The 17554-nt window shown below is 38.7% G+C and overlaps 1 protein-coding gene across 3 annotated transcripts in view; it reads left to right on the plus strand.

Annotated features, from left to right (window-relative positions):
* Positions 1-17554, plus strand: part of LOC103116592 (WASH complex subunit 2-like) — a 61224-nt gene that overhangs the window by 27531 nt on the left and 16139 nt on the right. For 2 of the 3 annotated variants that reach the window (XM_060191592.1, XM_060191597.1), the window contains exons 17-22: positions 911-997; positions 4665-4769; positions 7581-7712; positions 11018-11184; positions 13240-13339; positions 16227-16379. In XM_060191592.1, the coding sequence (XP_060047575.1) occupies positions 911-997; positions 4665-4769; positions 7581-7712; positions 11018-11184; positions 13240-13339; positions 16227-16379 (744 nt within the window). The remainder of the gene's footprint in view (positions 1-910; positions 998-4664; positions 4770-7580; positions 7713-11017; positions 11185-13239; positions 13340-16226; positions 16380-17554) is intronic. The other variant, XM_060191606.1, reaches the window with a different exon arrangement.

Genomic DNA, 17554 nt, shown 5'->3' on the forward strand with positions numbered 1-17554 from the left:
GGCTGGCCTCCAGGCAGGTGGGGTTCCAGGACACATTGGTGAGGTGGTCTGCCCAGGGAAGTCAGGTTGGTGTTGTATTCTACAACTTGGTGGCAGAATAAACTTTAAAAAAAAATAAATAACCAGTTATTTTGGGATTATGTGTAGGAATGTTTTTCTAAAGTATTCATTTCCTCTACCTTTGTTAGCTCACATTTTTCTGAATAAAAAAAGCTTCCTTCCTTCCTACCTTCCTTCCTTCTTTCCTTTCTTCCTTTTCAATGCTACCAGAGATTCATACGTTCTCTATTCAGCATATTATAACCCACTAGCATCATTTTTTTATGCTCACATTGACCTGTATAGTTTCCCCCCACCCCTGCTGTCCTTTTTCTTGCTATTCCGCATATTTTCATTTATCTTCTTTTTTAAAGCTTACCTTGTGTTTGTGACATTGCTATGAGACCCAAGGAAGCCTGCCATTCCATCCTGACTTCAACTATACATCTGCCATTTGTACTTTGTATGGAACAGGCATTGTGTCCTACTGGCTGGTCAGCCAGAGGTTTCTTCTGCTTTACCTTTTGTTTTCCACATGGTTCCCTCTACATGGAAAGTCCTTGTCTTCACCCATTTCCATGTACAGGTCTTTTCTAGCAAGAGAAATTTACTTTATCAGGAATTTCATTCTTCCCTCTTCTCTAACATATACCATTTTTTGATTCTATCTCCTGATAATTCCCCTTTTTCTCAGATCCTTTGTAGGAACTATTTAAGGTCTGTAAGTAAGCACCGTTACTCCCTCCGGCACATGGTTAGGTATTTTGCCATAGCAAACTCAGTATGTTTTCTGAATGAGTGATTGAAGAAACCCTTACTTCATGCATCTTATTTTAATTCGGAATTCCTCCCCTCTCCCCCACCATCAAAGGTTACTGCACCATCCAGTAAAAATGTCAAGCTCATGTCAGAAACCAAGACTCAAAAAGGTTTGTTTTCAGATGAGGAGGACTCTGAGGTAAGGAATTCTTTCTTTTTCTTTTTCTATTTTTTGCCTTTGTGGTTATCACTGGGTCTCAGTGCTGGCACTCTGAATCCACTGCTCCTGGTAGACTGGTGGACTTCCTTCCTTCCTTCCTTCCTTCCTCCCACCCTCCCTCCCTCCCTCCTTCCCTGCCTCTCTCTTTCTTTCTTTCTTTCTTTCTTTCTTTCTTTCTTTCTTTCTTTCTTTCTTTCTTTCTTTCTTTCTTTCTTTCTTTTTGCCTCCAGAATTATTGCTGGGGCTCAGTGCCTGCACTACGAATCCACTGCTCCTGGAGGCTATTTTTTCCCTTTTTGTTGCCCTTGTTGTTATTGTTGCCATTGATGTTGTTGGATAGGACAGAGAGATATCGAGAGGGGAGACAGAGAAGGAAAGGTCTGCAGGTATCTATCTTTCTCTCCCCCTCTCTGTATTTCCCCCCACTCTCCATTTCTCTCTGTCCTATCCAACAACAATATTAACTACAACAGTAAGAAAAAAGGGCAACAAAAGGGAATAAATAAATTTTAAAAAAAGAAGTGTAAGATTTTTAAGGAGGTTCCCGGAAGATGGCGGTGGGAATTGTGTGGAGTTGTACCCCTCCTACCCTATGGTTTTGTTAATTAATCCTTTCTTAAATAAAAAAAATAAATAAATGACACCAAAAAAAAAGATTTTTATAAAGTACTCTTTCTTTCTTTGAAAATAATCTCTTGAGGGGGCCTTGCAGTAGCACACCCTGTTGAGCACACATATTATCATGTGCAAAAACCTGAGTTCAAGTTCCCACTCATTACATGCAGGAAAGAAGCTTTACCCTGAAGATGTATCTCTTTCTCCTCCTCTCTAACTCCTTCTCCCCCTCTCAATTGGTTGATCTAATTTTAAAAATAAAAAAAAAAAAGAGGAAAAAGAAACAAACAAAAAAGGAAAAATGGCTTCCAGGAGCAGTGGATTCTTCATGTAGCCACCAAGCCCCCGTGATAACCCTGGTGACAGTTAAAAAAGAGGAAAGAATCTCTTGAGAACAGAAAACAATACATGTATGGTATTTTCACTGTTGGTTTTGAATCCTGGGTAGAAACTTTTTTTCTCTGAAGGATATTCAAATATTAGTTTGTCAGTAATGTACTTTAGTGGAAGTTGGCATACTGCTTCCTTTTTCTGTAATCTCACTAACTCTCCATAAGTGAATCTTGCCAATGTGTAAAATGCAGTTGGGCAACAGATTAATAGATTACTATGTTGGGCATTGCAATGCTTGTGATACAGATTAAAGCTCTGGCAACACATGGGAGGGAGGTGCTTTGGCAATGGAAGAATCTTTGAGGCTATGGGATTTCTCCTTTTATCTCTCTTTTATGTCTCGTTCTCCAAATGAAAAAGTGACCCCAAGTGGTGAAATCATACATGTGTGAGGCCCTGGTTCCACCGCGGTGGGGGGGGGGGGGAATGAAATAAATAAAATGCCTCTGAGAAGATAGGAATCTTCTGAGACTCTCTTTTTCTGGTTTGGCAAAATAAAATAAAATAAAATAATGCAGTGGGGTCATCAGAGGACCCAGCCTCCTTATGTGACCTCTTCCATGTAAACAGCTTGAGAGAAAGTTGAATTTGAAAGTTCAGTTAATTTATTATGCCTATATTTGAGGAATAGACATTGAATCCATAATAAAATTTATCCAAAGAGGCCTTAGGAACTATGTTCTTGTCTTTTTTGTCTGACTTATGTATTGAAGCTTCTTTCCCTAAAGACTAGATGTTCTAGTTTATGCTTCTAATTCATGTACTGTAGCATTTTAAACATTTTCTAGTCCACTGCATCTCCTAAGCTATAGTTCAAATGAAATACTGGATCTTTTTTTTTTAATTTTTTATTTATAAAAAGGAAACATTGACAAAACCACAGGATAAGAGGAGTATAGCTTCGCACAGTTTCCACCACCAGACCTCCATATACCAGCCTCTCCTCTGATAGCTTTCCTACTCTTTAACCCTCTGGGAGTAACGACTCAACATCATTGTGGGATGCAGAAGGTTGAAGGTCTGGCTTCTGTAATTGCTTCCCCACTGAACATGGGCATTGACAGGTCGATCCATACTCCCAGCCTGTCTCTCTCTTTCCCTAGTGGGGAAGGACTCTGGGGAGGTGGAGCTCCAAGGCACATTGGCAGGGAAGTCTGGTCGCATCCTGCTAGCATCTGGAACCTGGTGGCTGAAAAGAGACTTTATATACAAAGCCAAACAAACTGTTGGACAATTATGGACCTAAAGGCTGGAATAGTGCAGGTGAAGTGTTGGGGGGGGGTCCTCCATTTTGTAGATAGTGGGCATATTTTAGTTATATTTCAAAGGGCCTATAGCTATACTAGTGTTTGTTTATTTGTTTGTTTGTTTGTTTTGTTTTTTGCCTGAGCCTGAAATCTGATATACAGGTGAACCCTAATTATTGTCTGGGGAGATGATGTCATGGCTGGAAAAGGACCAGAAAGCTGGATCAGGGAAGATAGTAACTCCCTAAGATGGGAAAGGGGTACAAATATTACTGTAAACCCCATCAATTTGATGTGATCTGGGGCCTATAATTAGCTTAGGAGCCTCTGTGACCTCTACATCCCTCTAGATCTGAGCTCACATTCTGTGGTCATGAGTAGGAACATTCCATGCAGCCCCAGTATCGACCCATCTTCCTCAGGTGTAGCATAGAGTATGTTGTCCTCCTCCCTTTGGAGGATGGAACATTCTCTACCATTGTTGATCCAGGTTGAGGGCAGGGTCCTATGGGGGCCCACAAAGGGGTCTATTTTGTTGTTCCTGATAGAGATGGCCGGAAACAATGGAGAGAGGGATTTATTCGAGGTTTAGGCCCATCAAGTCTGTTTGGGAAACTCAGGACTCCACGATTAGGGACCCAGCTATACCAGATCTTTTCAAATAAAACTTGAATTTGTATTTGTGAAAATATAGAAAATGAAAATAGGTGGTCCAGGAGGTGGCACAGTCGCTAAGGCACTGGACTCTCAAGCATGAGGTCCTGAGTTCAGTCCCCAGCAGCATATGTACCAGAGTGATATCTGGTTCTTTCTCTCTCTCTCCCCTATCTTTCTCATAAATAAATAAATAAATAAATAAATAAATAAATAAATAAAATCTTTTTTAAAAGTTGCTATAAAAAAAGGAAAATGAAAATAGATGTACCTAAGAAAGAACCATTTTTAGAAGAAATATTCTTTTAGAAAAGAGGGAGTTGTCATTAAATAAATTAGGGAGTTATAGATTCAGGAGTATATGTAATTCAGGAACCTAGCCTCTTTCTAATACTGACTTTATTTAATTACACTTCTTCCTTGAACAGAAAAGGAAACACATTTTGGGCATGTTAGGAGATTGATCAGAAAATTTCCCGTTACTTTATGCAATTCAAATGGTAGTATAGAAACTTCTAGGTTTCATTGTGGCCTCCTAGAGTTCCAAGTGGGTATCTTCTTTCTCAAGAATACATTTCTGTACTGCACACAGCTAGGACAAACTGATGCATGTTCTGTGAGAATGCTTACAGAGCTACTGTAGGCATCCTGCAGCCATCATGTCTTTAGTGTTTCATTTTGAATTAACACTTTGAAACCAATGTGTGTTTGTAACCAGGATTATCTTCATCCAACAGGATTTATTTTCTTCTCAAAATCTGAGTAAGCCAAAAAATTTATCTGTCCTGCCTACCAAACTTCCCAAGTCAGTTTCTTCGCTTTTTGATGACGAAGATGAAGAGGTAAACATTATTAACAGTATTTTAATTATGAGATAATAATGGTAAATGTAGCTTTTCATAGCCAGAGACTCATACAGTGGAACATGTTTGTTAGCAATCAGGCTACCTGAGGTATATATAACAAAATATTTCAGTAATCCCTTTCTTAAATGCTGTTAGCTGGGCTGGCAAAATAGCTCATTTAAATGGTGTGCTGTTTAACTATGTGCCCCAGGTTCTAGACCATCCCCTACTGAACTGAAGAAAGCTTCAGTACTGTAGTCTCTTTTGCTGTATGTCTCAGTCTTAAAAAAAAAAAAAAAAAAAAAAAAACTGTTCTTAACTATACATTAGGATATTAGATTTTTAACCCAGTTCTTAGGGTAGTTTTGTAGAGTGGATGACTTTCTTGTGATGTAAAAGGAATCCTTTTTTTTTAAATTTCATTTGTAAAATATGCCTTCAAAATACTTTTCAGAGAGTAGATCTTTGTATATTGAATGATCTTTAAGAATATTTTAGATAAAGTGGGAATCAAGAAAAGAAGGCCATGTTTTCACCCTACCTTTCTTTACAACCCTGGATAGAGAGAACAAGGAGAGGGAGAGAATTAAAAGGGAAGCAACCTAGGTGTCCAACAACAGATAAGTGGTTAAGAAAATTGTGGTGTATATAAACTGGAATATTACTCAGCTATTTAGAATGATGAATTTGCCTTCTTTAAGGAGCTTGAAGGAATTGTGTTAAGTGAGAGAAGCCAGAAAGAGAAGGATGAATATGGAATGACTTCACTCATGGACAGAAGTTGAGAAATAAGAACAGAAAGGGGAAACACAAAGGAGAACTTGAACTGGGTCTGCTGTATTGCATCAAAGTAAAGAACTCTGGAGTAGGAGGACTTTCAGGTCCTGGTGTATGTTGGTAGAGGAGGCCTTAGGCTGAGGTTGAGAGTGTTTTGCAGAGAATTGAGAAATTTTACAAATGTATTAAAGACTGTATTTACTGTCAATCACTAATCTCCCCTAATAAAAAAAACAAATTAAAAAATAAGAGAGAAGACAAAGTATATTTTAACTCATACAGAATTGTGCATTGGCCAAGCTCCTAGGATTTTGCCTCAGAACCCTGTGTTCATATCATAGTCCTTCTGCTTGCAAACTAGGGCCTTGGACAAATAACATATCTGAATAATTTGGCCTAATAGTAAATATATTCATTCACAGATAAAAAACAACTACATACAATCCTTGGCACATAGTAAATAGTAAGTGTTAGCTCTTGTCATTAGTATCTCTGTTGTATACCTGGTCATTATTCTCATGACTTTTCCTATCTTTTCACATATTCCTTAAAGTCTTCCCTTATCAAACAGTTTTACAAAGCTGTTTCTTTTTTGTAGTAAATTGTGTACAACTTAGGTTCAGACACTCAGATTTTGTTTCCATTGCCTTAAGAAAGTCTTCTTACGTTTTTAGATTCTTTTTTTCTTTGTACAATTATCTGTCTATATTTGTATATATTTGCCTGTTTTTAAAATCTCTTTATTGGAGGATTAATGATTTACACTTGACAGTAAAATACAGTAGTTTGTACATGCATAATATTTCCCTGTTTTCCACATAACAATTCAACCCCCACTAAGTCATCCTCTGCCATCATAATACAAGACCCGGACCTACCCCCCCCCCCAACGCCCCAATCCCAGAGTCTTGTTGTTATTATTATTATTTCTTTATTGTGGGATTAATTTTTTATAGTCAACAGTAAATATAATATTTTGTACATGCATAACATTTCCCAGTTTCCATATAATACAACCCCACTAGGTCCTCTGCCATCATGTTCCAGGACCTGAACCTTCCCTGACCCCAGAGTTTTTTACTTTGGTACAATACACCTACTCCAGTCCAAGTTCTGCTTAGTATTTTCCCTTCTTTAGATTCTTTTTGAGTGCTTGATTATATAATTTCCATAAGCAGAACCAAATAAGTGCCAATTCTTAGTAGACTACTAACTTTATTTTAAATAATTTCTGATTTTTGTATTGCCTCTTTAAAATTCATCATTCTGCAGATAGAAAATAATGCAGTTAGATAAGATTTTAAATTGTAATTATAGTGTTATATTTAAGGGAGAAATGAGCTGTACTAGCTTTTTGTGGGTGTTTTTCTTCGGAGATATCACATATATTTTGTCCCTGACTTGTATTGTTAAGAGACTTACTCTCTTAACAATCTGATATAAAAGAATGTCTTCCCTGGATTGAAGACCCCACCAATGTGTCCTGGAGCTCAGCTTCCCCAGAGACACACCCTACTAGGGAAAGAGAGAGGCAGACTGGGAGTATGGACCGACCAGTCAACGCCCATGTTCAGCGAGGAAGCAATTACAGAAGCCAGACCTTCTACCTTCTGCAACCCTCAATGACCCTGGGTCCATGCTCGCAGAGAGATAGAAAATGGGAAAGCTACTGGGGAGGGGGTGGGATATGGAGATTGGGCGGTGGGAATTGTGTGGAGTTGTACCCCTCCTACCCTATGGTTTTGTTAATTAATCCTTTCTTAATAAATAAATAAATAAATAAATAAATAAATAAATAAAAGAAAAAAAAAGAATAGGAAAGCTATTAGGGGAGGGGATGGGGTATGGAGTTCTGGTGGGAATTGTGTGGAGTTGTACCCCTTTCATCCTATGGTTTTTATCAGCGTTTCCTTTTTAGAAATAAAAAATTTAAAAATTGTGTCAATATTCTAAAAAAAAAAAAAAAATGTCTTATGTTTTGTTTTCTGTTTATGGAAATTGTCATAGTCTTCTGCCATTTGATTTTTTTAGGATAATCTTTTTGGGGCTACATCTGCTAAGAAGCAGGTATCTTCTCTACCAACTCAGAGCCAAAAGAAAGCAAAACCCTCTGAACCACCTGAAAAGAAAGCATCTTCCTTATTGTTCAGCAGTGATGAGGAGGTGGGTTGAATGTTTTTCTTAAAAAGATTACTTAATGGGAGTTAAGAGTTACAGGTATCCTAAATAATTTCTTTCTCTACCTATTTTGTATCTCCTAGAATTAGCATATATTTTTCCTTAAAGATATTTGGTGTCATATATCAATTTTAAAGCACTTTGAAACTTAAAGCATTTATTTAACATGTCTTTGTAAGAGTGGGCAACCATTGGAGTTTTCTATACCATTGTATTAATAATGATTTATAAAAATCAAAATCTTGAGATAACAGTACAGACAGTATCACAGAGTAAAACTAAAACCAGGTGTTGATTTTTTAATATTTTACTTATTCACTATTGGACAGAGACAGAGAGAAATTGAGAGGGGAGGGGAGACAGAGAGGTAAAAAGAAAGAGACACTTGCAGCCCTGCTTCACCACTTGTGAAGCTTTCCCCCATAGGTGAAGACTAGGGGCTTGAACCTTGGTCTTTGGGCATTATAACATGTGCATTTGACCAGATGCACCACCATCTGGCCAGTTCCTTTTTCTTCATGACTTATTTATTTATTATAAGTAAAGAGAGGGAGAGAGAACCAGAGCATTGCTCAGGCACATGTACTGCCAGGGATCTAACACTTTATCCACTGTCCTCCTCCTTTGCCAAGTTTTTGGTGATATTCAACCTTGGCTACTTACTGAAATCACCCAAGCATTCCAGAGTACTGTAGTGGATCCTAACACTGGAGATTCTGAATTAACTGGGTTTAGGTTATGATCTATTATTACTGGAATTTTCTAAGACTCAGAGATTTTTTTTTTTTTAACCAGAAAAATCTTCACTCTGGTCTTGTCAGAGAATGAACCTAGGATCTCGGATTCTCAAATGTGGAAGTCTTTTGTATAATCAACCTCTAGGCTGTCTCTCTGACCCTTGAGGAGTCTAGTCTTTAGGTTCTGTTGAATATCACTTGCCTGGTAGAGCACTTCTTAAACCATAATGTGTGAACAAATCGCCTACTATCCTCTTACATGTTGTTTTCGCCGGGCTCGGTTGTTTTCGCCGGGCTGGCTTCACGGGCGGGTAACAGACGACCAGGGACTCATGGTTGAGCTGTAGGCAGTATCTCTTTATTCATGCAGGACGCAGCACAATCTAAGACGAGCTAAGCTAAACTCAAGTACTGTAAAACTCACAATGCTGTCTTTATATATACTTGCCAAGTAGGGTGGAAACAGGATGTGACATAGAGAGGGTGGAGAGAAAAGTGACTGGTGAAAATCAGAGTGTGACAAGGAGGGGGTGGAGCAGGCGAGAATCCTATCACTGAACCACCAATGCCCTGGAGGGAGTACTTTATGTAAATGTAAAAGTGATTTATGTAAATAGACCAAAGCTTTGAATGGGATTAAATCTATCCCTATATAGGCATATGGTTAAGCAGAAGCCAGGGGGAGCTGGCAAACTATCCAACACTTACAGATGCAGATTTTGATGCAGAAAGCCTGGGGTAAAACCTGCAGTTCTTAATAATATTGGATTGTGGTAGAAAATGTGTATGATTTTTCTAATAACCCAATAATTGCTGTTGACTTCTGAAAACTTTGATTTGCAAAGCTCTAGACTGTAGAGATGAGAGGACCAATGAAATGTGTTTTCTAGGGCTAGCAAAATAGCTTACTTGGATAATGCACCTGCTTTGCCGTGTTTGCAGCTCAGGTTTGAGCCCAGCCATTACTACTTTGTAGGAACCCTCAGTGCTGTGATGTCTTCCTCTCTATCTTTGTATCTGTATTTCTTTCTGAAAATATCAGGCTGGAGTGATGAAGCCCCTGACAATGACAAAAGCAAAAGTAGGGGTGCTGGGTGGTGGTATGGGAGTGGTGATGGTGGCACAATGTGCAAAGACCTGTGTTTGAGCCCCTGGTCTCCTCCTGCATTGGGAAAACTTTATAAGTGGTGAAGAAGGACTGCAGTGTCTCTCTTTTTCTCTCGATCTCCTATCCCTCAATTTCTGGCTGTCTCTATCCAGTAAATAAAGATAATAAAGTGTTTTTTTAATTTTTTATATTTATTCCCTTTTGTTGTCCTTGATGTTTTATTGTAGTTATTATTGATATCATCGTTGTTGGGTAGGACAGAGAGAAATGAGGAGAGGAGAGGAAGAATGAGGGGGAGAGAAAGATAGACACCTGCAGACCTGCTTCACCACTTGTGAAGTGACTCTCCTGCAGGTGGGGAGCTGGGGGCTCGAACCGGGATCCTTATGCCGGTCCTTGCGCTTTGCGCCATGTGTGCACTGCGCTACCGCCCAACTCCCATAATAAAGTTTTAAAAAGGGCAGGAGAGATCATGTAGGGTTTATACAAAGAGACTCTTATGCCTGAGGCTCCAAAGTCCCAGGTTTAATCCCTTTCCCTAACATAAGCCAGAGCTAAGCAGTGTTCTAGTGTTTAAAAAAAAAAGAGAGAGAGAAGATTAAAAAGTAAAAGTAAATAAATAAGCAGGGGCTGCTTTATATAAAGGGACGAGCATAACCAGGTGGGGTTCATTGAATACTTTCTAAAGGCCTTTGTGGTAAAAGGTTTTAAATAATTTTCATTGTTTTCTATTTGCATGAGCATTGCATGAACTTTTTATACTTTTCTCAAAATACTTTGGAATATTTATTATTATTTATTACTATTACTACTTTTAATGTGGCTGTGGAATCTCATGCATGTACACAACCACTTCTGGGCCAGAATTTTCTTTGCTTTAGGGAGAGTGAGTAGAGACAAAGAGACAGAAAAAGTGAGGAGATATCACAGCACTGCTCCATTATCCAGAGATTTCCCCCAGTGCCATCTTTGATGATCCATTTGGTTTAGGACTTGTACCCACGGCCTTGTGCATAATAAAGCATGATTTCACTGTGTGAGCCATCTCCTGCACCCTACTTTGGATTGTAAAATTGAAATACAATTTCTTCTCAAATTCCTGGAATTAAAAAAATGATAATCCTCTTTCTTCTCATTCCCCTTCGGAATTATTAATTTTGATCCTCTAAGGAAATCTGGTTCCCTTTTCCTAACACAAAACCAGACCAGAGCCTGGAGAATCAGTATCTTAGACTATGACAAAAGCATGAGAAGTTCAGTCAGGTTAGAAAACCCAATTGTCTAGATTTGAGTTCAACAAAGGATTGAATATAAGCTTTCTCCAACTATGACCATATTGTTTAATAACTAACTTAGATATAACTTAAGGTTAACTAAAGTACATTTTATTTTCCCACATTCCTTACCCTGAATTGCTGTTGGGTTTTAACACCTCATTATTTTAGGACCAGTGGACTATTCCTGATTCACAGACCAATTCAGCATCTGACCAGTCTAAAGGGGAAGTAAGGGATTCTGGGATCATCCAGGACCAGGAGGTCAAGGTGGTGAAAAAGACAAGCCTCTTTGAGGAAGATGATGAAGATGATCTGTTTGCTATTGCTAAAGACAGGTGAGATACTCATTGGAAAAATTACTTGAGCACTGTTTCTTGATAACAGGTACAGGTATTTAGCATTTATCTTTTTTTTTTTTAATTTCTTTATTGGGGGATTAATGTTTTACACTCCACAGTAAATACAATAGTTGGTACATGCATAACATTTCTCAGTTTTCCATATAACAATACAACCCCCACTAGGTCTTCTGTCATCATTTTTGGACCTGTACTCTCCCCCCACCCACCCATCACAGAGTCTTATGTTGGTGCAATACACCAACTCCAGTTCAGGTTCCACTTGTGTTTTCTCTTCTGATCTTGTTTTTTCAACTTTTGCTGAGAGTGAGATCATCCCATATTCATCCTTCTGTTTCTGACTTCTTTCACTTAACATGATTTCTTTTTTTAATAAATATTTATTCCCTTTTGCTGCCCTTGTTTTATTGTTGTAGTTATTATTGCTGTTGTTATTGATATCGTCATTGTTGGATAGGTTTTTGGATAGGACAGAGAGAAATGGATAGAGGAGGAGAATACAGAGAGGGGGAGAAAAAATAGACACCTGCAGATTGGCTTCACCGCTTATGAAGTGACTCCCCTGCAGGTGGGGAGCCAGGGGCTCAAACCGGGATCCTTATGCTGGTCCTTGCACTTTGTGCCACGTGTGCGTAACCCACTGCGCTACCACCCGACTCCCTACTTAACGTGATTTCTTTAAGCTCCATCCAAGATGGGCTGAAAAAGGTGAAATCACTATTTTTAATAGCTGAGTAGTATTCCATTATGTATATATACCACAAATTGCTCAGCCATTCATCTGTTGTTGGACACCTGGGTTGCTTCCAGGTTTTGGCTATTACAAATTGTGCTGCTAAGAACATATGTGTACACAGATCTTTTTGGATGGGTGTGTTGGGTTTCTTAGGGTATATCCCCCGGAGAGGAATTGCAGGATCATAGTGTAGGTCCATTTCTAACCTTCTGAGAGTTCTCCAGACTGCTCTCCATAGAGGTTGAACCAATGTATATTCCCACCAGCAGTGCAGGAGGGTTGCTTTGACCTCACAGTCTCTCCAGCAAGCATTTATCTTTTTTTTACTTAACATAATTCCTTCAAGTTCCATCCAAGATGAGGCAAAGGAGTTGACTTCATTCATTTTCAGCATCTGAATACTATTCCATTCTGTACATAAATATACACAGTTTTCTTAGCCACTCATTAGTCAGGCATCTGGGTTGCTTCCAAGTTTAGACTATTATGAATTGTGCTGTGATGAACATAGGTGCAAGAACTATTTTCCCATGGCTTATGGAGACTGGCTGAAGGGCTAGATTGGGATGTGTTTATAGTTTGAAGAGAGGGTACAGGAACAAAAGAAAAGTGTTTGTAAAGACAGGCCTAAGCTACTAAGGGAGGTATCAGGTTATAGGTCACAACTCAAAGTGGGCATGGTCATTACCTTGAAAGCTGCCTTCCTGAACATTTTGGATATAGGTACCTGTATGTTCTGGTTTCTCCTCTGCCAAAGGAAGTGAGGAGAGAGAATGCTGTCTCTCTGAACTGCAAAGAATATTGCATGTCTTATCAGAGTTAACAGCCAGGGTACCTAGACTGAACCAGATGTAACTGAGAAGAAACAGTGAGGAAATCCCTACGTTTTTCTACATCACAGTGAAGAGCAGAGGCTGGTGATGTGTGATACACAAATTATACCTACTTCAAAGTTTTCTCTTTTTTAAAAAAAATTTTCAGTTATCTTTGTCTACTGGATAGAGACAGCCAGAAATTGTGAGGAAGGGGGAGAAAGGGAAACAGAAAGACAGCCCTACTTGCGGAGCATTCCCCCTGCAGGTGGGGACTGGGGGCTTGAACCTGGGTCTTTGCGCTTTGTAACACATGGCTCAACCAGGTGCCGCACCACCCAGCTCCATTCATGTATGTTTCAATATTTATGAGATATACATATAATTTGGGTGTTTTGTGACATATATGTGGCCAAGAAAGACCATTGTACTTTTTATATAATTATTTTTGGTGTTAATTTGATCTTTTGTTTGTTTTTATAGCCAAAAGAAGACCCAAAGAGCATCACTCCTGTTTGAAGATGATGCTGATAGTGGAAGTTCTCTGTTTGGCTCTCCTCCCACCTCTGTTCTCCCTTCAACGGTATTCTTAGCCAGTTATACTCAGGATGTCTTGAAGTGATATTGCATGAATAGTGATATTTCCCTGAGTCAGCTCCTAGAACTTGCAGAACTTGACTGTAGAGATTGAATTTTGTAGAGAAAGTCATATATCTAACTTTAGCAAGAGATCTTGGGGCAGGATAGTGATATACGCACTCTAGTGCACATGTTACCAAACATGACAATTTGAGTTTAAGCCTATGGTCCCCACTTGCAGGGGGAAAGCTTCATGAGCAGTGGAGCAGTGCCGCAGGCCTGTCCTGCTTTCTGTTTGTCTCTCTTTCTCTCTCTGTCTTTTCTGTTCTATCAAAAAGCAGAAAGAAAAAAAAAGCTACCAAGAGTGCTAGAGTTGCGCAGGCACTGAGCCCCAGTGAGAAATATGATAGCAAAAGAAAAAGCAAAGAAAGAAAGAGAGAAAGGAAGAAAGAGAAAGAAAAATGATATATTCTGATTAATAGTATTTTACTGATAAAGCATATATATTCTTTTTTAAAAAAATTTATTTATTAAATGGGAACACTGACAAGACCACAGGATAAGAGGGGTCCAATTCCATACAATTCCCACCACCAGAACTCCATATCCCATTCCCTCCCCTGATGGCTTTCCTATTCTTTAACCCTCTGAGAACATGGACCCAGGGTCATTATGGGGTGCAGAAGGTGAAAGGTCTGTCTTCTGTAATTGCTTCTCTGCTGAACATGGGCATTGGCAGGTTGATCCATACTCCCAGCTTGTCTCTCTCTTTCCCTAGTGGGGCAGGACACTGGGGAAGTGGGGCTCCAGGACACATTGGTGGGGTCGTCTGCCCAGGGAAGTCAGGTTGGCATCATGGTAGCATCTGGAACCTGATGACTGAGAAAAGAGTTAACCTATAGAGCCAAAAAAAGTTGTTGCCTAATCATGAACCTAAAGGCTAGAATAGTTCAGATGAAGGGGGGGGGGGTGGTGTCTCCATTTTATAGTTAGTAGTCCTATTTTAGTTGTATTCCAAAGAGCCTATGAGTACTTTACTAGTTTTTTTTTTTTTTTTTTTTTCCCTGAGCCTGAACTCTGATATGCAGGTGGATCCAAGTTATTCTCTGGGAAGATGATGTCACGGCTGGTAAAAGGACCAGAAATCTGGATCAGGGAAGAGAGTAGTTCCCAAAGATGGGAAAGTTATATAAATATTGTTGACTGTAAACCCCATCGATGATAAAGCACATTCTTTTTTAATTTATTTATTTATTCCCTTTTGTTGCCCTTGTTTTATTGTTGTAATTATTGTTGTTATTGATGTCGCTGTTCTTGGTTAGGACAGAGAGAAATGGGGAGAAGATGGGAAGACAGAGATGGGGAGAGAAAGATAGAAACCTGCAGATCTGCTTCACCGCCTGTGAAGTGACCCCCCTGAAGGTGGGGAGCCAGGGACTCCAACCGGGATCCTTACACCAGTCCTTGCGCCATGTGCGTTTAACCCACTGTGCTACCACCCGACTCCTGATAAAGCACATTCTTAAAGCCTGAAGAAAATGCTTTTTCCATGTCAAGGAACCATTTGTCAGGTATAGGTCTCTAGTTTTCAGTGAGTCTATCACATTTCACCTTTCTTTGCTTTTTTTTTTTTTTTTTTTTGGCACTTTCACTGTCTTATCTCTTCAGAAACTATATTATGTATCTCCAGCCTTTTATTTTGTTTTCCACTATCTATGCATTTTAAAGACTTCTCCTTAGCAATACCTAAAAATCCTTCTCAACCCATTTTCCTTACTTTATTTGTATTTTTCCTATCATAGTGATGTCATTCTTGTGCTGAACATCTAGTTGGTGTAGAACTGAACACAATGACTAACTAGAAATATATTATCTCAGCAAATGAACACATACTTATGTGATGGCTACTAGTGTAAGTTTAGAAGAAAGTAAAGTAGTAAGGGCTAGAAAGCAATATAAATAGTACTCATAGACGGCAAGATAGCATAATGGTTATGCATAAAGACAACCCTGTGCCTCCGAGGTCCCAGGTTCAATGCCCTGTACCACTATAAGCCAGAGCTGAGTAGTGCAATGGTAAAAAAAAAAAAAAGAAAGAAATACACACACATGTAATAAATAGTACTAATATCAACAAAGCAACTCACATTTTCTGAAAAGAACAGAAAAACCTCTATGGGTAACTGCTACTGCTCAGCTTTGTTTAAAAGATGAGGACTTATTACCACAGACAGTGAAGAGAAAGACACAGAAGAGTGAAAGGTTACAATAAGTTTAAGAACTAGTGAAGAGGGGCAGGGTGGTGTGTCTCTCTGTCTCTCTCCCTTGCTCTACCTCTCGATTTCTGAATGTCTCTATCTAATAAATAAAGATAATAAATTTTTTAAAAAAGAACTAGTGAAGAATGATGAGGTACAGATGAGTAGAGATGTAACGGAGTGTCAGGTGATGGTCATGTTTGTCATTTATGTAATGCAAACTGTAGGTTTGGGGTAGGAGATGAAGTCACGTAGTAGTTGTTTTATTTTAGCATGACAGCTCTGAATGATGTAATATAACTTAAATATAAGGAAGGGAGACAGAGAAAACTAGCGTGGGTAACAGCAGTAAGGATCTATTAGAGGGCAGTATCTGTGTAGGCAGCAGGCACAAGGAGACAGATACAGATACTCTGGTGGCAGAAAACATGATGTACATAAATTCTAAAGTAGTCAGTTGTATTTATTGCTTCTTGATATTTTGCCCCTTCATTATGCCATCTTAGCTCCTACTAAAGGAGACTGTGATTTTGATTTCTGTACCTTGTTCAAGCTAAATATTTTTAAAGCTAAATTTTTTTAAACTAAATTATCATTTATTATTAATTTTTGTTTATTTGTTTGTTTTGGCAGAAAAAAGAGACTGCTCCTGAGGTTTCACCTTTATTGTTTGGTGAAGAAGAAAAGGAGCCACAACTGGGAGGAAAACCCGTGGATAGGAAGGTTCAGAATACCAAAGAATCATCAGGATTTGGGAATACTCATGTGACTAATGAGTCAGAAAAGGTGAACTTTTTTCTTATGTATTGATATCATTGTCTTTATTGTTTGTTTGTTTGTTTGTTTACCAGAGTTTTTTCCCCTTTTGTAGGACTTTGGCTTCTAGTGATGCTAGGGACTGAACCTAGAACCTTTGGTGCCTTAGCACATTTGCCTTTCATATGTTGTTATAAAACACAGCTGTGCACACCCAGGCACAACTCTTAATATTTTTCTGCCATAGGAGAAAAATGACTCAGTTGTTGAACATGATGAATGCACTGAGTATAAAGACAAAAAAAAAAAAAAAAAGTCCACGAGGGGCTTGGGAGGTACTGACTTAACTGGTAAAGTGCTTACCTGGATAGTGGAAGCCATCGGTTTGATTCTTGGTACCACATGAGAGCACCAAGGACAGAGACAAGTGAAACTCCATGTATGGTGGAACAGTACTTTGATATCTCTCTTTCTTAATCATAAGAATATAAAATAGAAAATTGAAGTGGCTTAGTGATAGAGCATATATATGAAGTCTTGGGTTTGATTTTCAGCAACACCTTAAAAGGAAAAGAAAACAAGACAGAAAGGAAGGAAGGAAGGAAGGAAGGAAGGAAGGAAGGAAGGAAGGAAGGAAGGACTCCACTATTCAAGGAAACCTACCCAGATCTTGTGTTTCAGTCTGTCTTTTGAGCATGTACATTCACAGTGATAAATACACTTCCTGTTTTACACTATTGTTGTCACTGTATGTACGTGTACATTTTGCACTTTCTCCAGAGCGTGCGTGCGTGCGTGCGTTCTTTCTTTCTTTCTTTCTTTCTTTCTTTCTTTCTTTCTTTCTTTCTTTTTGAAGATTTTTGCTTGCCATTGTTTTACAGTAATTGACATAAGTTGGGCAGTAAGGTGAATTTGTCTTTTAAAAAAAATTAGTTTTCTCCTTCTGGTAGTCTGCCATCTCTCACAGAAAGCAAGAGTAGATAAAAGTGAATAGGATTTCTGACTGCATTTGTGAGTCAACAGTTGTCATTAGTCTTTGAATTGCATCCCTTCCCCCCATTTTTTTCTTTATTATTATACTCCTGTTACTACTCAGATGTAAATATCTCTCTCAAGGCCTCATTCTGTGAAAAATGTCCCATGTGCTTTTCCTATTAAGGCACTTTGAAACTGTACTGTATTAGCATTTTATTTGTACATAAATC

This window comes from Erinaceus europaeus, chromosome 1, assembly GCF_950295315.1.
Source record: "Erinaceus europaeus chromosome 1, mEriEur2.1, whole genome shotgun sequence".
NCBI classification, from domain to species: domain Eukaryota; kingdom Metazoa; phylum Chordata; class Mammalia; order Eulipotyphla; family Erinaceidae; genus Erinaceus; species Erinaceus europaeus.